This window comes from Microchirus variegatus (genome assembly GCF_963457635.1).
Source record: "Microchirus variegatus genome assembly, chromosome: 3".
NCBI lineage: Eukaryota > Metazoa > Chordata > Actinopteri > Pleuronectiformes > Soleidae > Microchirus > Microchirus variegatus.
In genome coordinates, this window is record NC_139804.1 from 30253937 (window position 1) to 30277758 (window position 23822).

A 23822-nucleotide genomic window follows, 5' to 3' on the forward strand; every position below is an offset into this window, starting at 1 on the left:
TTTAGCTTCACGGTCACGAGGCAAAGGTCGCCGTGGATATCAAACCACATTGTCAGTTTTTGTTGTTGTTTTTTTTCTTATAATAGTGTCCTTACAGCAATTTTTCAAACAGGTATTTAATCAACATTCGGTAAAATTAAAATTTGAGGAGGAAATCTCAAATGGCTCACTCTTATTGAAGTGCGCTATCGCTGAGTGCTCCATGTTAGACTGTGAGAGCAGGAGTGTGTGATTGTTTTCCCTGCCCTGTGTCGTTCCATGTCTGGGAAGCTTCAGCATTAGACTTAAGAGGTCGGAGATTGGTTTTGTTTTGTGTTTTTTTTTTCTGCTGTGAACCTTGAGAGTGGATCTCCATCGAGCAAACTGCGGTCGATAGAACTCCGATTCCATCGGCTACTGTGTGACATCATTGAGGGGAGAACTAGAGAGGGGGAAAAGGAGATAGGACATAGGAGGGAGGAATGATCCAAACAGATTCAACAACACACCAGTTCCTTCAATAACACACCTGACCGCTCACTTCCGAGTACGACGGACGACGACGACGTAAATTCAACAAACTAACAGATTATGAACATTTGAATTAGCCCTTGGATTCAAACAGTCCAGAAACTGAGACAATAAAACATCCAGGAAAGACAACGGGGACAAAAAAGAGCAATAGATGAAGCACAGAGGCAGGCTATTTCTCGACTTCATGAAAGATTTTTCTAGTCTGTCTGTCTGGGTCAAGGGCTGCAGTGCAAACTCCTGTTTGAGTAGAATGTACAATCAAAACTGGGCTATCAAACCTCTCATTATCCCCCCTGCTTTTCCTCATGAACCGCCCTCCTCCCAGTGTGGGTCCAGCTTCCCAACCCAGAGATTCTCAGAGAAGAGACTAACAGCAGAAACACAGCATGTTTTTAAAACGCTTAGTAAATCACGCAATTTTTCACATGTTTTGAAGCTCCTTCTTCAGTCCTCAGCAACGACGGTTTCCTACGAGTATAATACAGCATTTTCTTTGTTTTTTTTTTGTTGTTGTCTGCATCTATAGGGAGAGGGACCACAGCACCTGAGGGAGAACGAGGGAGAAGTGGAGAGGAAGGAAGAGAGGGATGAGGGAGAAGGGTTGCAGACAGCTCTTGATATGTCTCCCGCTTTTGTCCAACGGTGGCAGGTGATTGGGTCTGTCACTTGTGTCTGTGCTGCTGTCCGGAGTCGATGGAAGAGGAGGAGGAGAGGAGGAGGAGAGGAGGAGGAGAGGAGGAGGAGGAGGGGGAGGAGGGTCAAAGGTGAAAGGGTCAGGAGGCGGAGAAGGTCGAGGGTTAGCCCAGGGTCTCCTTGTTGCTCTCTCTTTCCCTGTGTCCACTCTTGCTCATCTTCATCTCTGTCAGCTGGATGTACCGCAGCACGTTGGTGTCTGTGTGAGGAAAAGTCAGGCTTAAATTTGAGGCATTGATGAGAAAGACATACTAGTTTATAACTATATTAGACTAATGTTATATATACACTACCATTCAAAGGTTTGGGGTCACTTAGAAATGTCCTTATTTTTTGAAGAAAAAACACTTTTTTTCCCTATAAATATAACATTAAATGAATCAGAAATGCCTGGTTTTTAATGGAATATGTACATAGGTGTATAGAGGCCCATTTCCAGTGTTGTAATGGTACATTGTGTTTGCTAATCGCGTTAGAAGACTATTGGATGATTAGAAAACCCTTGAAAACCCTTGTGCAATGATGTTAGCACAGCTGAAAACAGTTTTGCTGGTTCTCTGACAAAAGCAAAATGATTATTTTGAATAAAAATCATTATTTCTAATCTTGTCAATGTCTTGACTATATTTTCTATTCATTTTGCAACTCTTTTGATGAATAAAGGTGCGACTTTTAATTGTGTCAAACACAAAAAAATTGTATAGGTGACCCCAAACTTTTGAACAGTAGTGTAGTTTGTACTTACATTAACCAAAAAAAATGCTTCCAGCTCTCTTAAAAGCCAAATAAATCCACATTTCTAGTCTTGGTAACTGATCATTTCATTTCAGTCACGTTTCCCTGCCACCAAAGCTCTCCCCAGACAACAATTCCCATGATCCCACAATGCTTCAGGGCTTCAGAACGCCATTAAACCAGTTCTTCTATTATTGCTTTAATTGAAAGACCCCTAGCAGCACAAATTACATGCTGTGTGTATTAATTTAAATGTCTTCCATGTAAAAAAAAAAAAAAAGACCCCAATAAAGATACATTTTGCCTGGGTTTGCAGAGGCGACATGTTATTAATTTCCTCCATGTGTCACAATACTAATCCTGGTAACAAATATTCACCATTAACTAGGTGCTTACTAACAGTAGCATACTAGCCCTTTATTAGTAAATATTAAGCACATATTAACACCTTATGTAGGAAAAATCTTATGTTCTAATGGAGATAGAATAAGGTGTTAATACTTTATTTACCTGTTTACTAATAAAGGGCTGGTATGCGACTTATACGCATGTTAGTAAGTACCTAGTTAATGAAGTGAATATGTGTTCCCTAATCTAAAGTGCCACCATTGTTCTTACTGTGGTGGAACTAGCATTAGAAATAAATACAGTATTCCCATAACATTATAAAATCATCGCCATATTATCACTCTATCGTCGCGTAAACATACCTTTTTTTCTCCTGTCACTACATTTATAAATATCCTCACCTGTGGGTTCACGATTCTTGGCGTCACGCAGATAACGTAGAGCACATTCGTAGTCGCCCAGGTGATAGAAGGCAATGCCGGCTCGGTACATGGCCTTGAAGTGGTCTCTCTGGTGGCTCAGCACCTTCAGACAGTACTCCTTCACCCGCTCGTAGTTGACGAGCTCGGACTGCAACAAACACGCTGTGAGGGAGGAAAGGGGGGGAAAGTGAAGGAGCGTCAGTTAAGTGGAAAACACCAGCGACGACGATACATTTCAAACATTTGCCTCGTTTTGTGTGTCCATGCAAACATCACCAAAAGTCTCATTTAGGAGTCTAAATTAGATCCCAGGAGTGACAAAGATGTTTTGCTGACGTCCCACTCTGTGCCTTTTAATAGAGCCCCTGTGAAATGTAGTCTCCACAGGACATCCTCACGCTATAAATAGTGTCTCACAGAGTCGAGGACCCAAAAAGAAAAGTCTTGCAAAGTGGTACTTTGTCTACACGATGCTGATGAGCTCTATGTGTGTGTATATAAGAGAAGAATAAAGACATAATGAGGCTGCAAATCATGTAGCCTGACTTTGCAGGTGTGTTAAGTAGTGAAAGAGCGGGGGGAAAGAAGTGCAGGAGAGGAGGATGCAGAAGTGATCTGGGGTGAGAGGAAGGAGTGAGACAAACTTTAACTGTCTGAAAAAGTTCAGAGTATGTATATGTACCCACTGTGGTCATTAATCTGATACTGGTGCCTTCACTAAAGCCTTTCTCAGCATCAGTACACGTCACAGCTTTTAAACGGCAGATATCTGATGACTCAAACATGATCACAACCACTCAAAAGGTTTTTTTTTTTTGCTTCTAGGGTTAGGGTTAGGGCACTTTGACATTTTAAATATATATTTTTTTGCTTCCACAGACGAATCTTCTGCAAACCCATCCTTACTCTCTATCGCTCTCCATGATCCGACTCCCCCCCCCCCCCCCCTCCCACCGCCCCACTGTCTGCTCTCTGAATCTGCCCTTGACACACAGACAGCATTCTGGGAAGAAAAAAAAAAACCGAGTCAGTCAGGGAGTGTTAGCCATGAGGCAGAGTGAGTCAGGAGTGAGAGACACACAGAGGGGGTAGAGGCAGGAAGAGAGAGAAGGGAACAGGAAGGAGGAGCATTTATGGGCAGCCGGGGGGTGAAGAGGAGGAGAGGAGATGGTGAGACAAGTGTGAATCTAAAGGGTCTGATAAAAACATCGTGTTCCTCACACACACACACACACACACACACACACACACACACACACACACACACACACACACACACACACACACACACACACACACACACACACACACACACACACACACACACACACACACACACACACACACACACACACACACACACACACACACACACACACACACACACACACACACACACACACACACACACACACACACACACACACACACACACACACACACACACATCTTTAAAGCGGTGCTTCTCAAACTTTTTATGCCAAGAACCACCTGAGAAGTATTCCCAATAAGAAAGATAATTTGTTCTCTCACCATCCTCCTCTTCCTCACATGTACTACACACACACTGGTGTAATGAAATTAGATTTCGATGGAGCAACAGATAAGGTGACGTTCGTTATTATTATTTAATAAATGATTTTTTTTGGGGGGGTTATTTGTTTCATTTTCTACGCACTGCGGTCCACATTCCACAGCTCCACCACATTCTGTGGTAATAAGCAGCAGAACAGTATTCATACCACCAGAGGAAGCTTGTGTGCCACCGTTTGAGAACCATGGCTTTAAAGGACTCTGCATTGACTTCCATTCTTTTGTACAGCCATTATAACCAAAGCCTAATCACTAACCAGTTAATGCCTAACCCTAACGCTAACCCTAAATATGATTTGCCTCATTAGGACCAGGTTTTTGTCTCCATGAGGACTACTGGCCTCGACAAAGGTCAGTGTTTATGCCAAGGACCACGTTCTAATGCAAGCGATACACAGTGAATTAAAGGTTCAGTCTGTAACAATTTGCAAGGTTTATTGGTAAATGGAATATCAATATGGAATATCAAAAAATAAAAAAAATATTGGTTTTCTTAGCCTTCTTCCACTTGTTAGCAGTCTCACATTAACTGTCACTAATTCTTTAAACCTTTGAAGAGGAACTTTGCAAGTCTTATTTGACATATTTTCACGACACCACCGTAAACATCCATCACCTACCAACTTACACTCACTGACTCACTACCCTCCCTTCCCCTCTCATGGCCATGTGCACTTGTTTTCAACAGTCCATGCTGGATGGCATCCATTTTACCAGTCCGATGTTTACCCATGTCTGACCCCTCACTCAGTCACACAGTCCGTTCCTCTTCCTCGTTAACTCTGACGACTGTCACGGGTATAAAAAAAATGGAGGCCCAAATGCAGTTTGCAAAAATTAAGAAAATCGCAAAAAAAAAAGGGAGTACAAACAACAGGAACCAGACGGATACACGTGGAAAAAGTACAAAAACTAAGCGTACAGGAAGTCAAACTTAACAAGGCTCACAGACTATGATGAAGTACAAAATAAAACAGGAAACCAGACAAAGGTAAGGAAAACAGAGAGAGCAACAAAAAGTCCAAAGACAGCTGTCTAAATCAAGAGAGCCCAGATTAAATCCAGGGATTGTGAAAAATGGTTTCCTCTGCTTCTTTTTCGCAAGCTCTGCCATGACCAATGTCTAAAATAACGCTATCTTTGCCTTGAGCTTACATGGGGTACGCTCTTAGAAATAAGGGTTCCAAAAGTGTCTGGGCTGAGGTTCTACCTGGAACCATTTGCTTCTGAAAAACCCTTTCCTGAAGAAAGGTTTTTTCAAGGGTTCTTGGTAACACTAATGGTTCCAGTAAGAACCATTTTGATCCAGAGAACCCTGTAAAACCCCTTTTCTGAATAAAGGCTTTTAAAAGGGTTCCAGGTGGAACCAAAAAGGGTTCTCCTATGAGGACAAGCCGAAGAACCTTATATGGTTCTACATACTTTTATTTCTAAGAGTGTACCTGGTGAGACCTGAGACTTCTTTAACCATCACAATGACCCCGAAACTGTTTTACTAATGTAAAAAGAAAATCTTGCTTGGTTCTGCTGAAAGTGCATCTTTCTGCACAAGTACATAAGTACAGAAGGAACTGCCTCACTTTGCTTGGATGTTGTTTTAGAGATTTCTTTTTAATCCCATTTGACGTGTTTGAGTACGAGTTATATTTGTTGAATCATAACCTGAAAAGTAAATTATAACCGACTAAAACGATTGCTAAAAATATATTTTTTTAATGTTTCACCCTTTATTCTTACGAGATCATTTATTCTTATCCTTTAAATGTTGCATTTGCCGATGAGAGAAGATATGAATTAGCCAGAATAACAGTGATAGTGTTTCAGTGAAGCTCATGACTCAGCACAGAGCAGCTGTCCTCAGAGATCACTGTTAGAGGGAATCACCTCAGACGCCCTCTACCTGTCCTACAGACTCAGCTCCTCGGTTTGTTTTTACAACCGTGCAGCGACGACAACAACACGGCTGCTTTTCCTTCCCAACACAACACAACACACACACACACACCCTTCCATTATCGCCCTCTGGCGATGTGGACGTCAGCTGGGCTTTCAGGGGATTCAGTTACAGAGCATAATGGCCTAATGGCTGACACACTTAAGTGAGTTCAGTGAAACTCGCACGTGAACACGCACAGGACACGCCCCACAGTGCACAACGCAGACACAGTCAAAGACACAGAGACATTCAAACAGGTTTAAACAAACCAGTGAGTGTAAATACGGCAGACACAAACACACAGAGAACCGCTTTGATGCAAAACAATGACTAAAAGTCATGTGACTACACAGACACACACACACACACACACACACATATGCACACAAGTATTGTGCACAAGTGATGACTGGCCCGGGCCGCACCCTGCTGGCCCATTAGGCAGATGGATAACATGCCAGTGGGAATGTAGAGAGTGGTGAGATGCATTAAGGGTGTGATAATGGCGGGATCATGGAGCAAAGAGAGGACACTCAAAACATCTCCGGGGCCGAGGTGTTCAGCTGTGGCTGCAGTGATCATAGTGATTATGGACAGTATATGATTACTATCGCTCATTAGGGGTGGGGGAAAACCGATTCACATATGAATCGCGATTCTAATCATCCAAGATTCTGAATCGAGTCATTAACTTCAAAAATCGATTTTTGGAAGAATTTTTTAAATAATTTTATTATGTTATTTTGAAAAAAACACCCATTTGTGTTATTTGTGTCCAAGTTATTTTTTTAACTTCTGGGAGAAAAAGGCAGCTAGCCTTAGCTTTTATTTATGCAAGTTAGTTTTTTGTACAGTAAGTTTTTATTTGTTTTGAATGAATAAATGTTAACTTTTGTCTTAAGTTTGCCTTTGTGTGATCACATTATCACATTATCTTATACAAACTGTATTGTTTTGATGCCATAATTTGCCTTAACACACTATGCATTGTATAATTTTAGAATCGAGAATCGTTTGAACCGAGAATCGATTTTGAATCAAATCGTGAGCCACCCAAAGATTAACATCCCTATCGGTCATTGCGATAAAAAGCACGTACAGTAAGTGAATTGTGCTGTGAATTTATATTATCGTGATAATATTATCGTAAATCTGTTTTTAAATCTCGACTAAAAACCCCTCCACTTCTTCTCCTTGGCGTTCCCTGACCATGTTTAAGAGCTGGCAGTTTAAGTGTTTTATATATAAAGTATATTCATATTGCTTCTTGGCTTTGTTTCTGTGTTTTATTGTTTTTTAATACCGTTTTTATGAGTTTTATTGTTTTTTTATACTGCTTCTAGTTTACATTGTTTCATATACGGTCTGTTTTATGAAATACATTTGGATTGGATTTTTCGAAAGCATTAAGAAATAAATAAATTAAGATTATCTTTGTTCCTGTATTAAAATGAATGGCTCAATAAAACAGGATCAGTTCAGGACAAAGTGGAGCGGCTGCCAAGCTCACCTCGAATCTTTCTATGAAAGACAACTTGTTTTGATTAAAAATGCAATATTGACCTATAATATAGGTCATCCATGTACATGTGAGATGAGAGAGGAGGAATAATGAGGTGTGAAATTGCACAAAAGTCAGATAGGTTTGTCTTAATGAGGGACTTGAGCACAGGCGCCGAAGAATAAGCCGAGGCTTTCCGTCGCCCGCTCAGTGTTAAGTATCTCTTTCTTCGCTTGAGCAACTTCTGTCTCGTTTCAACAGCGAGGCAGGCATCGACGAGACCCAGGAAAGCAGAAAAACCAGAGCAGAAAGATTTGAGAATGAGAATGAGAATGAGTTTAAAACACGACAAAGTGTGCAAAGGCAGCTGTCGAGTGTGTGTCTCTGTGTGTGTGTCAGGGTGATTGTGGAATCAGAGGCGCAGAGAGTGGGAGTGGTTCTCACAAGGCTCAGGAACCCCACTGGTTTGCCCGGAGCATCATGTGTGAAGACAGAGAGTCAGTCTGCATGGAGACTCTGCTTTCACAGCACTGACACCAGTGAGGAACGGAAAAAAAGAAGGGGGAGGGGAGGGGAGGAGGGGGTGTTACAGAAGAGACACGGGGGGTGAGCGAGGACAGAAACATCAGAAACAGCCGAGGGGAAAAAATAATGACAGGACAAAATATCTGTGCCAGAGGAAAAGAGGTGAAATGTAAACCAAGGGAAGAAACACAGAACAAATAAGAAGATGGGTGTCAAAAAAAAATAAAAAAACCTTTTTGTCTTTCACTTTCCTCTCTCTCTGTTCCTACATCTTTTATTTTAAACTTTCTCCCCTCTCCTTCACACCAGGTGCGAGACACCACGACGGAGCTAATTTAAAAATGCTCGTGACATGATCCCTCTGCTGTCCGCCACCATCATAACGAGTTCTGCAGGAAGATAATGGCAGATGGAGCGACCGATCGCTCTGACCGGCGATCTCGCACACTCCTCGTTCCCTCACATTCCTACAACGGCGTCCATCTTTGTCACTCATCGTACCCGTTTCTTCTCATCCATGTACTTCCCATGTTCCCCTCTCCCTGCCCTCCTCTCACCTTTCACTGCCTCTGCTGGCTCTTCTTTACAAGCATCAAAACAGAGACAAAATGAGATTTTATCTCTCAGACAGTGACCTCACCGGCCCCATTAAGAATAGCTCCACCTAAAGGGATTTTGGAAATCACTCGTTGTTGTGGAGAGGGCCAGAGCTACAGCTCCTCACTCGCTCATCTTCACTGACGCAGCATCAACTCCACCTTCATTAAGCCCAATTTATACTCCTGCGTGAAGTGCTCTGCGTAGGTTACGCAGAGCCCTCTGCGTCGACGCAGAGCCTGTTGCAGAGCCACTGCGTCGTCTCCGACTGCACAAAATATTTTTTAAGTGTCCGTCACTCCGTCAAGGGACAACGGAGACGGCAAGAGCTGCGATTGGTCCTCAGGACAGGCCGAGATAACGCTGCTCTGTGCCGGCTCACAGTGAGCACCGAGCATCCACAGAGGTGGAGCTGATCACTTCCGACAACGTCGTTGCCAAACTATAAATACGTCATATTTTAATACACACAGCACATGTTTAGACTCTAAATGGCCAATTTCTCGCCTCAAATTATCTTAAAACTGCGTACCGTGACACAGAAAAGTGAGAAACGGCCACTGTTTCAACAACATTTTTTCTCTCTCGGACGCCATTGCTCACTGTAGACAGAAGCACAACAACCTTCCGCAGCAACCCCTACTTATTGGGCGGGAAATTGCAGTGTGTATCCGTCACTGCGACGCAGAAGTATAAAGGCTTGAGGGGTCTCCGTGGTTACACAGTCGGATAACGCATTACGCAGTCGGAGAAGTATAATGTGGCCTTTAGTCACTTCCAGTGTTTTTATCCACATTCTCATCCCGCTTTCAAACCTCGTTTCCTCCTTGCACGTTTCCTATCTTCTGTTGTTCAGGTAGATTATCTCCACTCTTACATTACACTCACATGTGACATAGACAAGGGTTTGGCAGAAAGTGTTTTCCCTGCAGAGAAAATGAACAGAATGACTTCTGTGATTCAACTCGACAGAGAAGTAATAGAAGCTCATCTCATCGTCAAACACCATTTTACTTAAAAAAGTGTTTGTGCAGACAATCTTTTTCATTCCGTGTCGCAGTAACAGGAAGATTAACACAGCTCCACATGGTGTTAAAAAAAAACAAAATAATGACTCACTCTAGTACACAGTAGTGCTCATGTTTGACTGTGTGTGTACTCTGTAGTACTCAAACTCATATAAAAACGTACAGTAAAGATGTGGATTTTTGGGGAGAAAAGATATTGGTAACACTTTAGATTAGGGAACACATTCACCATTAACGAGGTGCTTACTAACATGTATAAGTAGAATACTAGCCCTTTATTAGTAAATATTCAGCATGTATTTACACCTTACTTAGGAAAAATTGTAATTCATGTTGTAATAGAGGTAGAATAAGGTGTGAACACCTGTGCTTAATGAACAAGGATCCATTGAATTATATTTGCAAACCTCTTAAGGAATAATTTTAATTAATTTTTGAAATTCAGGAAATTATCCATTTGCCCTGATGCACTTTGACAGTGAGCTGACTTTCTTCTCAAAAACAAAAAGTATCTTGGAATGACTTGAAATTTACAATCATAATATTCGCCATATGTTCTTTATACTGTTAATATGTGTAATATATGTATGTTAGTAATACTATTTTTAACATGCAATTTGTTCAGCATGTGAAGTTTTAGATGTCATCTTAACATTCAAATAAAAGAAAGTGCAATAAGAAGCTGCTTTGTCTCTTACATTTTAATCATATGAATGAAAAATCAGTAGGTCAATTTTATTATAGTTTGCCTTCCCTGCTTGTGGCCAGGTTCAAACTGAGATTTTGTGAAACCTAGAGTCAATGACATGCAACATATTTTTCTTAACAAAAGTGCCTTTAACTGTGTGCAATATTTTTAATAGATTATTGAAATGTACAATTAATACAAGCTAAATAGTCATGTAATTGTAAAATACAGTGAAAGTAATTTTAAATATCAGTTTACACTGTATTTTTCAAACTGTAAATTTCAGTGACAGTAAAAAGATGTTAATTTTACAGTGTCATAATGGCAACCCCGCTGCCAGTTCTTTACAGGAACATTTGTAACAGTGTAGAAATTAATTTGTGTGACAAATCAACCTGATATACATGTGACATGGTTAAAGGGGTAAAATAGTTCATAAAATTCAATACTAACATTAATAAAACATAGTTACAGCACTACAAAATGTGTTAATTTAGGTCACAGTATAATTTAGCATGTGGCTAACGGCAAAAGTAACCATTTGGGGAAAAGTAGGAATAGCAGGATTTAGGATAAGCTCACGTGGCGCGTTACAAAACCCAATTCACACGGCTCACGCTGACTAATTACCGTTCTATGCGTTGTTGGTTTAAGAAACAGAACAACCAAAGAAAAGCACAAGGTTGCTTAATGAGATGTAGACTTGCTGGGAGCCATATGTTGTTGCTAGCAGACGGAGCGCTCCAAGCTAAGCTAGTTCACTGGGTGTTCACACTTGGTGAACTCTAATAAAAAGTTGTGCCAATACGCTCACACAGATACATGGTGCCCAATATTTTTACTATTGCTTCAAAAGCTTTGTGGCTGTTGTGTTGAGCCTGCCAACAGTGACGCTACCAATCACACCTGGAAACCGCTGGTGCATTCATATTTACATGAATAGCCAGTGTCCTGGAGTGTCAGGTAACCAGATGTCTGATATATTATATCAGAGGGAGTTGAATAAAATTAAATAAAACCACTTTTCTTCCTTGTTTACTGTGAGGTCCAAGGTAAGAATCATAAACCATACCGTTTGGCCCCGTGTATCACAATCGTCCTGTCCGAGCCTCTGTCTTCTACCCGACTCCATCATCGTTTCCACCCTCCCACTTTGTTCTGCTCTCCTAAAATAGTCGCTGATTCAGGATTAATGCTCAACCTACTTAAATATTTATACAAGCGAGGAGGAAGCTATCATCTCTATGACTTCACTGAAGATGAAATCATTTAATGCTCTGCACTGCACTGCACTTCGCAGTTTCCAGAACTTCGGCTGAGCAATTTCCTCTCGTCCACTGTGTGAGATAAAGTCGGGTCGTCGTGAAGTTGCTTGCGGTTCTCGACGAGAAATGAAGCTCTGGACTGTACTGTTCAGTTTACATTACACTTAGTGCCTAAAAGCTAAATGAGTGTCCATGATACTTATTGTATACGTCTTCCTGTGTAAAAACAGACATTCAAATAATAGATAAGTGCAGTTTAATAAAGCCCCAAAGACATTTCTATCATGGTTATATCTGTAGTTCATATCTATAGATCTTTCGCTACTGTCAAACAAATTGCTTTTGAAATCTGACCACGCACTCTCAAGTCAAATATTGTCAAGAAAAATTAAAGCTGTGTTTAGGATCATGGATCCACCGCTCTCTGGATAATCTGCTGTACTGTGCGTTGCTACCGTTTCCTTTGAGGAACGCGCGTTCTGTGCGATAGAGCGGTAACAAGATTAATGAGAATGTTTGCAAAGGTCAACAGAGAGCGATGCCAAAAAGGTTCGGAAGAGAATTTTTCACGGAGTCAGCCGTTAATCTGTGAGCTTTAGTAGAGCTTTCCTGCTGCTGCTAAGTGGCTGAACTCAACTGAACTGAATCGTTAAAGAATGAGATCTCATAACTTTGAAGACCATATATAGCATGGTTTAAGCACAGGGGAACTGTAGAGGTAAATCACTTCTTAACATAGAATTGTTTAGTTCATCATTCATTATCATTCATTCATTCATTACAAACTGTAGTTTGTAACTTTTACACGTAAACAAACATCCAGATTAGATTAAACCCATTGTCAAATGTGTTCACACAACGCTCTGTGTTTCTCAGTATAGAGAAAGTGTTTAGATCTTGTGAAACACTGAAAACACAAAGAAGTGCCTACGAAAGGTGGAAGTGAAAAGTGAATTCTGCTGCTCAAAAAAAAAACTGCAGTGTGAAACTGCTTTGAATGTTCATCAAGACTTGAAAAAGCACTATATAGTGTAAATAAAGACAATTTGAAAGCTAATTCTTTTGTTGTTTTTTGATCTGTGTACTCCCATTATGAACCCAAACATGGAATATTTGGCTTTATGGATCAAAACAGTTTTTAAAACTACTTCTTGCTCACTGCTCCTGTGCTGCCACTGTATACAAACGGACACTCCCTCAGTCAGATCTGATAGTATTGCTTCACATATGAAAAACAGATATTTACAGATATTCTTACATACTTTCTGTTCAGGAGGCAGAAATAACTCAGTGGCTCTGGTGCATTTTCAGGAATGGCTTAGGAAAAACAGGCTCAGTGCAACCATTACATTTCACTGCCACTGTTACATACAGGGCATCACAAGGTTGAGTTTTTACTGTCCAGCCCTGGCAGCGCATGTAATGAAGCATTTAGTGTCAGAGCAGACCGGGCCGAGCAGGGACGGCTCAAGATAGCGAGCAACGTGGTTTTATCAGCACGGAGCACAACAGATAAATGAAAATACCCAATTGGATTTCACTGCTCCGTCCAATGGAGCACAGGGGGTTAGATATGCCTTAACATATTTAGCAAATTCTCATTACTGTGAGCTTAGAGAGGATGAATATTCTGCTTTTTTCCGCTATCATGCGTTTGGCACTTGCTCTCGCTCGCTCTCTCTGAGGGTGTCGGGAAAGGGCATCTGTTTCACTTTTCTCTCAGCTGACGCCTTGACTCTCAACCACAGACTAAAAAAAGCTTTGCGAGCCACTTTCAGTTTGTTTTGCTATTCTCCCGTCAGGATCACGAGGAGCTTACTTCATGATGTGTTATTTTAAACATCACTAATCAGAACATTAGCACAAATAGGAAGTGTGATAAATGTACGTCTGTGACAATTAGGAAATGCATTTGTTTTCATTAATTGATAGACAGTGATTGTCGCCATTTGCGTTAAGCACCTTTGCGTTTTCTTTTACTGTATTGTTTGGTGTCTTTAGTGTTTGTTTGTATGTTTTTGACCACATCTTTCTGTCTGTGAGCAGAATAACTCAAAAAGATGATTGGATGAAAACACAATCTCGTGAGATAAAGTGAGTACTTTCTCTAGTATCAGCTATTCGTTTGTGTATATAGTGAAATATGCACTAATTCCACTTTGATAAAAAGAATGGATTGTAATGATACAAATAAAAAAACTGTAGCCTACATTTTGCATATTTTTGCTTCTCATCTCCGTCTTTCTCTCTCCTCACCTCTCCCTGTCACCTCCCCTCCCCTCCTATGCTTTCTGACAGACGATCGAATCTGATTTACTGTTTTGACAGGAGTCACCTGGGACTGTCCAGATTGTGATATCAATCAGCTCGGTTGGTCTGGATTGAATTTCTCGGCCTTGCCCTCTGTACAATGAAGGAAAAACATAATATCGCAGCTATGACAATCTGAAACTACTGAAAGGTCATAATAGGAAGCGTTTTCTTCCTCTCATCCCCACCTTGGCGCTCTGCTTTACTCTCTTCTGCCATGTAATTACCTCATATTTAACAGTTCTGTCCAGTTTGTCTCGCTCCCTTGTTTTGACTCCCTTCCCAGTTCTGCCTTTGCATCTTTTGTACCGACTCACACCACCCCCCGCCTCTTCTGAATCTCTCTCAGCTGTGAGGTAATTCGGAGGCTTGGTATAAGGGGAGACAGACAGTGTGCAGTGCGAGTGGTTCAGTAAAGGGAGTGCCAGTCATTCCCATAACAGCAATGCCACACCATCTGCAGCTCTGGCACACAACAGCTCTGCTCTGGCCACTCCTCCAATGGCAGACATGCATGCACAGAGGGGAGGAAAAACACCAACCAAACCTCCACCCGTCTCCTTCTCCTCCTACACTCGTAACAGTCCTTTTCTTTCCTATCAGCACCAGACAGCTCCTCTCTGAACTGCTTATACAAGCCCTCTTTCTCGCCCATCTCCTTCCCTCACAACTACGCTCTTCTTCTTCTTCTGTCATTTTTCCTCGTGCCACATCCCCCTGGTGACAGAGCTAGAAGAAGATGAAATGGAGGAGTTTTCTATGTTGTTTTTTTGTGTGTTTTGTGACTGTACACTATAGCCGTGGGTTGGAGTGGACTGGTGAAATCACTCCATATGTGATGTTACACTTCACTGACATCATTCTGATGGAGACCCAGGAGGCTTCATCATCTACAGCAGCTGAGGAAGTGGGGCAACAGCATGTGTGTGCGGGTCTTAAAATAGAAGCACATCAAATTATGGGTCTTTTATTTTTGGTCAGGCAAAAAACAGATGTTGATTGCACCAACGGGCTCATTAAAGGCTTATTTAAAGCCTGTGATGTCACGTCATGGTTCATAAGTTCATCCATGGCTGCAGGTCACAAGAAATGGATTTAAATGTTTGTGTTGCTGCATTCAGGCCAAAGCGTATCATGGTTAAAATGCATGTAGATCAAATGCCTCTGAATACTGTAATTGGAATTGTGCGCCTCAGTAAACCATCTATCTGGGGACCTGCCTCGAGTTCCTCTCTGCTTTAAGTAACATTTTAGTTTTCCTTTAGTTTGTTGTTTTGTGTTTTCCAATCCCCAGCTTTACTGTTTTTGAACAGCTGGTGAACACAGAGAAACAATAATCAGCCAAAATGCTAATTTATCTGAACGTTGCACTGTAAAATCATACAGTCCAATAGGTTACTGTCTTTAAATATTCATACAGTTCTGCTCCCGCAGTAATAAATTGTCACAGCAGAAAATATCCACAATCAAACTGATTTTCCTTTCAAAATATCATTACATGGTGGGAAATGTGAAAAAAGCTGTAGTATGTGATTTAAATGTCAATCTCTGTGACCTTTTTTTAAAAAAAAACATACGATGAGTAGGTGGAAATCTCTGTATCATCATCGTGACAAACACAGTTGCTGTAGCAGCTGCATTAAAAAAAAAGTGGATGTTGTTACGAAACAAACATTTTCCGCTCATCCCCTCCTGCTGTGACTCTCCCAAGGCTGCGACTCATGACTCATTCACAGACTGAAGCGAGTCAGGAGGAAGAAAGGGAGATCAAAACAAGCAGGACTTAATGAAAAGTCAGACTGATAGGTCTCAGGAACAGGAACACAGGAATCACGCTCCCCGTTTCATCCTCCGCACTGAACTTATTAAAATGTACGACAGCTCACAAACTGCTCGCTCTGTCAAAATGCGTCGGGTCAGGGAAAACGCTGCTCCTGTTGTCTGAAGTGCTTCCTTGTGATTGATAATGAGGGGAAAAACAAGCTGCAGTTGCATCTTTTAACTCTGCGTGTGCCTCTCAGTGTGTTGGTGATGTCAGGTTGGATGGATGTGTGTGTGTGTGTGAGGCGGGACCGACAGGTCCGTCTCTGCCTCTGGTCACTATGTTGCATCACAGTGAACTGCGGCAGACACAGACAGTGGACAGTGTCACCTATTTAAGATGCAGCCCTGCAGGGACACACACACACACTCCTAAACAAGGCCAACAAACACACAGACATTCATCATCCACTGTTTTTGTTTTCGACACAATCAGGTGACGTCGCTGTTGGTGCTAATATTTTCAAAAATATGTTCTTTTACTCTATACAAACACATTACGTTTTGTATGTAGCCAACAAGCAACTACGGTGGCCTTTGTATGCCAGAAAGGATGTCCGTCTTCCTCGTTTCTAAGGTCACGCTGCTCTCATGGACCACATGCTTATTACTTCCAAAGGTGCGATGTGCTTCTAGGCTGTATGTTATGAACTTTCCTCCCCAGGTTCAAACAGATATATGAATATTGGATAAAATGAGAGAGCTCTATTGCCCTAACAAGGTTTATTCTAAAGCTGAGACAATCTAAATATGTTTTATATATTTGTAACCACACTTCTATTTGATTTCTACCAATATAGGGACATAATATTGTCCTATGTACTTTGGGACAAATTCAAGTACTGTACAAGTGCTTATAGAGTATAACCAATTATTATGCTGTAATTGTACTTGTTTACTATCCACCAATGCCAGTGTTGTAATAACAAAGTACTTTTTTACTGTACTTAAGTAAAAAAAAAAAAATCATGCATCTGTACTTCACTTTGTTATTTATATTTCTAGCAACTTTTACTCCACTAGATTTCCTCTAACTATATTTGTTACTCCTTACTGGCAAATAAAATCAGAAGAAGAGTTGCTAATGGTCTGTATTTATGTAGAGCTTTTCTAGCCTTGAGCTGCTTTACAGTACAGTTTTGCCATCACACATTCACACACTTCAACGTGGGGTTAAAGGTCTTGCTCAAGGACACACATAGACTAACAGGGCCTGGAATTGAACCCACGACCTTCCAGTTGAAAGACAACTCCCCTACCATTAAGATACCATGGCTGTGCTCATATTTTAAAATAAATTTACTTCTATTTCTCAAACTTGAAGGTGAAGTAAGTAGTTTATAGTGCCATCTAGAGGAGAGGCTGAAATTTACAACAAAGAACTACTCCTCTGCTCACCCCCTCCCTTCCCTGAGCGCTAGGGTATCCTCAGCCGGTCAAATGTCGTCCTCGTCGTCTTTCTCGATGTCAGCAGATGAGGTTCGTGAGGCGAGGGAGAGGGCGAGCTACCGCGGCCGTAGCAGACGAAGCGGAGAGAGAGGAGGCGGGACTTCTGCTACAAGTAAAGAGACGCTTGATTTGTCTTCTCGCGTTTGTCTATACAGGCTCCGGTAGAAACATGGCGTCGTGGCAAGGCAGTAGCGGCCCACGACCATGTTATTTAACATGACTTTTTGAAACACTACGAAAATGAAACAAAGAATATTATACAGCGACTAGACAATGCAGGAGCACATAATATGTATACAAAAGTGGATTTTGGGTCATATAAACTCATAAATACTACACAGTGTCCCTTTAAGTACATTTTATATCAGAAAATGACTTTTGATACTGAAGTACAGTAAATGTACTACCACTTTAGGATTTTTACTTTAGTAATATCCCCTTTAAGGTACTTTATACAAGACTGATCAATGCAAAGTAAACCTTGACAGGATGAATAACGGCGAAAGTAGCTACCCATTCCTACAAACACACTCACCGGCTGATAGTCAAAGACACAAACACATCTACCCTTAAAAAACACGTGCTCTCATGTGTGACTGATGCCGCTTGTTGCCGTCTCCACATACGTCAGAGTCACCGGAGGCCGACCAATCAAACGGCAGCTGCTCACTAATGAGCGCGGTGCTCTGTGTGCCCGTCAGAGCAGCGAGTAACCAGGTGGAACCTCACAACAACAAAGACCTGCAGCCGGATTACAACACACCCGACGTGTCACGGCATTATTTCAAACAGCGGGGGAGTCAATAAGATGTTTGTCTAAGGTCAAATGAGCATCTCTGAGCTGTCTTTTAAACGATACTGCCGTTTTGTTTTCTAAAATCAGTGACATTTTATTATGAAGATAATATATTATGTTTTAGATACTTTTCTAGACAAATTGTCCTCTTGAGCTACATTTGATGCCTGTTTTAATACACGTTTAAAGGGATACTTCATCAGTTTTGCATCATTTGACTCACAGTAGGGCAAGGGAAAACAGATTATTTTACAACTCTGAGGGAGGGAAGTATCCCTTTAAGTACAATATATTAATGTGTACAAAATGAGATTAGAGTGAGGTCCACCCCAGTGAGTCAAATTTTTTCTATGGTTTGGTAGAATAAACACAAAGGCTTTACTAGAGGTTTTAGGAAGTCCACACGTTCTATTGAATAAACCGATCACATCAGCTGATAATGATTTTGTTTTGTTATATATCCGTTTACTTTGTGCTGTATGTTATCGAACATTTAAGATTCATAAATTAATTTCTTTATTTATGTAGAAAGATATGTCGCACTAAGTATAAGTTCCTTTGGAGAGTCTGAGGAAACCTATTAAAAGATAAGGCCGTCCTTATTTTTATTGTCTCATGAAAAAAACTAAATGAATTGGAAACAAATTGCCTGAATCATCAGTTAATGTTGTTACTCATTGCCGTAAATGTCCTAAAAAGCGTTGGAAATACATCAGTGAGCGAGACGTGGTTTCACTGGCTAACATGTTCTTTCAGTTCTGATATTGGCACTGGATTATTTTGAGTCACTAACACTCGTGTGCTCCTGAAAACATCCTCCAGTAATGTGAATTAATTTGCAGCTTTAAATGGTCCTCAGTTACTCATGTGTTATTATTATTATTATTATTAATATTATTATTATTATTGTTACATCTCCATGGCTGTGTATTTCACAGATGTTTGTTTGTATTCTACTGCAGCAGAAAATGTCCTAAAGAACTAATCTTACAATAGTACAAGTAGATTAAATACATTTTAAAATGTGTACTGGGTTGTGGCGTGGCAATCTGCCAAAGGCTCAGCTGTAAAATATTGGTCATTAATGAAAGAACATTACGTAGAATAAGCATTATAAATTACAGGGATGACATGTAATAGCCACTCGTCATCATTGGCAGTCGGGGTGGAGTTCAGAAAACAATATTTTTTATAAAGAACTGGCAAATGGTTTACGGGAAAACCTGGTTTTAATAGAACAGCACTAATTATTGGTACACATTTTCCACAACTCTACACTAGCCCCATTTTCTCATTTCACCACGACCAGCCTAGGCAGATGGTATTCTGCCAAAGCTCATTCTGTGTCGAGGTTCTTCCTTCCTTCAGCACGTTAATGTACATTTGTTGTTTGGTGCCATACAAATAAAACAGATTTGATTTAGAGCACCATATGTGTGGCCCTATTTCCTTCTCCTCTACTGCAGGTGTCAGTGAGAGGCCCTAAGTATTTCAACAGAACCAGAATCAAAGACAAAACAACACTGTGAATCACAAGCTGTGGAATAAACGGTTGTCCTGCTGCACAAATCAGGTTGAGGTGACGTTTCTTTGTGTGTGTGAGTGTGCAGGTTCACACACTGATGAAGCAGCAGTGAGGGGAGGGGAGGGTATGAGCAGTGCTAATATACAGGGAAAAGGCCCAGTCATGGTTGCCATGGCAAATATGGCCCCCTGTCGTGTGCTACCAGTCCCTTCCTCCCCCCACCTCCACTGCTCTCGACTGTTCTTTTCAATGCTTGTTTTTTTCCCCTCATATATTACTCCGACTTCCTTCCTGTGCTTCTCTCGTTTTCACCACATCTTGCTGCTTCCTCTCCCTTCCCCTAATCCCTCGTTTTTTTTCCACACTCCCTTCCTCCTCTGGCTTCCCTCCCCCATCTTTCCTTCATGCCACAGTGGCCTCCCTACAGGCTACAGACGAGGCTCCTAAATACAGCAGAGAACAAGGCGACCTTCGATGCATCGTGGCAGGCTGACCGGAACGGGCAGCACCTGGAACGTGGACGAGAAACGTCGCTAATGAGCGCGCACCGTGTCTTCCCAAAATCTTCCACGTTCACAGAGCGACGTCTCATGAGCGATTGTTGTCGTGTCTCTAGTGTCGAGATCACCGTCATCTGCTGAGCACACGCTGTACTCACTGAAGATTTTACTGCTATTTGTTTTATTTAATAATAACATGCAGGTTTCTGATGACAGTAAATGTGCTTGTGTTGTTTATGACACAGGGCTAAAAACTGCTGAGGTCATCAGGCTGATCACTTTCTGAATACTTAATGTTGAGAGGAAATCTAACTTGACTTCACATTATACGATCAACATCGTTTTCTCCAGTCCTGACACCGTTTCCTACAAGCAACTATAGAAAATAGAATGTAGAAATAAGAAACACAGAAGCCCTGATATCAGTTACCAATATTATAAACACAGATTATGTGTTTAAACACCCTGGGAAATGTTGCTGGGCCCCTGGTTTGTGTTATTTATTTATATTGCATCCGGTCTATGTGCGCTTTAAAATGCAAAATACAATTTAAACAAGAAAATACACAAACATAATAAAAGAGCGTCCAAGAAAGATAACATACAAATACTAAAACTAAGTAATGACAATGAGGCTGGGTGTGATACTGAATAGTTCACTTGACATAAACAAAATGTTGTTTTTAGCAAAACGTATTGAATTTCTTGAATGATTTTATGACAGATGGGTTTTCTAAACTTAGAAACACCAGTGGAACACTAGCACCTGCAGAAAATAGGTTTCATACTGGCTTGTGTGTGAGAACCCGCTGAACTGGAACAAACAATGTCAGCAGTTCTTGGAGGCAGCACAGAGGTGTGTGTGTGTGTGTGAAAAAAATATGTATAAACAACAGGATGTGAGGACATTTTGTGAAAGTGAGGACATTTTGGCTGGTTAGGCTTAGATTGTGGTAGTTGTCATGGTTAAGATTAAGCTGTGGAACGCTTCAGTTTGCTACAGTACACTATGTGCTTTTTTTTTCGGTGTTTCCATTTGGAATAGTATACTTTTCAGGACCAGTAGACCTTTAAAAGATCAAAAACTAGTCATTATAAGGCAAAACCTTCTTTCTGGGGAACTCAATATTTGATTAGTGGTTAAGTTAAGGTTAGGTTAGTGTTAGACATACACATACTGCACAATGGGGACTTGAATGTGTTTACACAGCCACATTATGGGGACTTTTCTTCCCTAATGGGACAAAACAAAGGTCCCTAGAATGATTACATGTGAAGGTAAGGACGTGTTGGTTATGGTTAGGCCAGTAGTAGTTATGGTGTGAGTAAGTCTCCAGGAAATTAATGTAAGTCAGAGTGATGTCCTCTTAAGTCATGGAAACCAGACTGTGTGTGTGTGTGTGTGTGTGTATGTGTACCTGTCAGGCTGTCGTAGCACTCGATCTCGGTGCTCTCCACGGACCTCCGCTGCTCCTCGGTCAGCTTGGCCGCGGCTTGGTTCAGCAGGTTCACCTCGGAGCCCGTGGTTCCGTCGACAACATGAACGCCTTTCAGCTGCAGCAGCGCACGGTGGTACTTGCCTATCGCTTCCCGGAATTTCTTCTCCTTGTAGCAGCGATTTCCCTCCGCCTTGAAGTCGATGGCTTTCTGGATCTTCGTCTCCATGTCCATCTCGGCAGAGCCGGCTCGATGTCCTCCACCACCGTCTCCTCCGGCGGCTGCTGCCAGACTCCGGCCGCCAGTGTCCGGGAAGCTTTTTAGGCTCTTGATCGGGTGCTGCTTTGCCTCCATGTCTCTCAGTGAAAGCGGCTGGAGCGGACCATGGTGCTCGGACACGTAGGTGTGTTTCGTCGGGGAGGACCTGAGCAGAGTGCTGTGCATAAAGGACGGATGGAGCGGAGAGACGACGACTCAGTCAGGAACGACTCTAAAAACTGGTGTAAAAGGGACAAAAAAATAAAGGCTACAAACGAATAAAAAGGTGAAGAGCCGCGGGTACAAACATCCTGAATGTAACCGTCAGTTTTCCACCCGCGGTGACTCAATGAAAAACCTCTTATTCCTCGCGCTGGTTGTCTCGCGGAAGGAGGAGGAGGAAGGATGAATTTCTATGGTAGCAGCATCCGAGGCACGCGCAGCTTCAGCACCACAGACAGCGCGCGCGCACAGCACACACACGACAACCCCCATAACCGCAAAGCATTGTGGGGGGGGAATAAGAGGAGAAGTCGTGAGGTGTTGATGCGGTCCACATTTCACGAGTACAAAAACACTTTTATAAACACGCGCAGGTGAAACATGACACTTTAAACGTACTGTGTTGACATGAATAACAGCTTATTTTCATATATATTGGCACTAAAAGGCGAGAGTGACGCCCTGGCAGCGTGTCGTCTTATATTGACCATATTTCACGCAGCTCTGCTGTTCTGTCAACGTTTGCTCTGAAAAGTTTTTCGATGACGTCATGGAACTGGAACGCCCTCACAACAAAAGTAAACAAATACATTAATAAATAAGAGGGAAAACTGTGCTTTCTTTCCTTCCACCGTCACCTGCTGATATTCCCCTCACTGACGACTTCAGCTAATGTTGGTTTTCAGAGACAAAAAGCAGGAGGATGCAGACACCATAGAGACGACAGCAACAGGAAGAGGAGGAGAGCGACCTCAAGCGGCCGGAGAGTCAATTACAGTCTGGTCAAGGAACGTTGGGCAAGGGGTCTGCAACGTGTGGCTCACTGTATCAAATATTTAGGCAGAATTATGTTGGTATTATTGATAATAATACAAATTCAAATTAACAACAGCACTCCTGCACCTCCACCTCCACTGTGGCGACACCTAAAGGAGAAAAAAGAAGATCACAGGTCAGCTCAGAATTGAAAAGCAAGACTTACAAATAGAATGGAGAAAGTATATTTAAATTGTACACAACATGAGTATCGTTTCTTCTGCAAATGGAGCAATAAAAAAATCCAACAAGATATAATAGAAAATGAAGACACTGATAAATATGGTACCGATTTGTTACTGTACACAAACTTAAAGCCACAGAGGACAGTCAGAAAGCTGTCCCACTACATCTGCACATCCTGACAAGTGGTGCTGCAGCACTGACACAAACTCCAGAGGCTGCAAAACCTATAAAAAGGAAAGAATCTAAAACACAATTGAATAATAAGCACAACAAATCACATGTGTGTCTGTCAGAACTCAGAACAGTGCTAAAATGTCTGTTACTAACCTGTGAACAAAATCCAGCGATCCTGCTAACTGAAGCTTTAACCAAATGACCAATTAAATTCAACACATATTCAAATCATAGCATACATCATCTCAAGGCACTGTATATAGAGAACATCATGGAGAGCAGAGAAACCCAACAATTCATCAGTGGCATTAGTGGAGAGAAAAAAACTCTCTTTAAACAGAAGAAGAAATCTCTGACAGAACAAGACTCAAAGATGTGCAGCCATCTTCCTCGACCGGTTGGGGTGAAAGGAAAAATGGGGGACAGAGGAGAGGTGGTGACAGATGGGGGGGGAGAGAAAGGACAAGAGGGAGAGCAGGTAGAG

The 23822-nt window shown here is 41.6% G+C and overlaps 1 protein-coding gene across 1 annotated transcript; it reads right to left on the minus strand.

The window, feature by feature from the left end:
- Positions 1-1310: 1310 nt before the first annotated feature.
- Positions 1311-22126, minus strand: ttc9b (tetratricopeptide repeat domain 9B; the record flags this gene model as incomplete). The annotated part of the gene is made up of 3 exons (XM_083886720.1): positions 1311-1405; positions 2691-2873; positions 21664-22126. 3 exons carry the CDS (start codon positions 22124-22126, stop codon positions 1311-1313), a joined length of 741 nt encoding a protein of 246 aa, XP_083742846.1.
- Positions 22127-23822: the final 1696 nt, after the last annotated feature.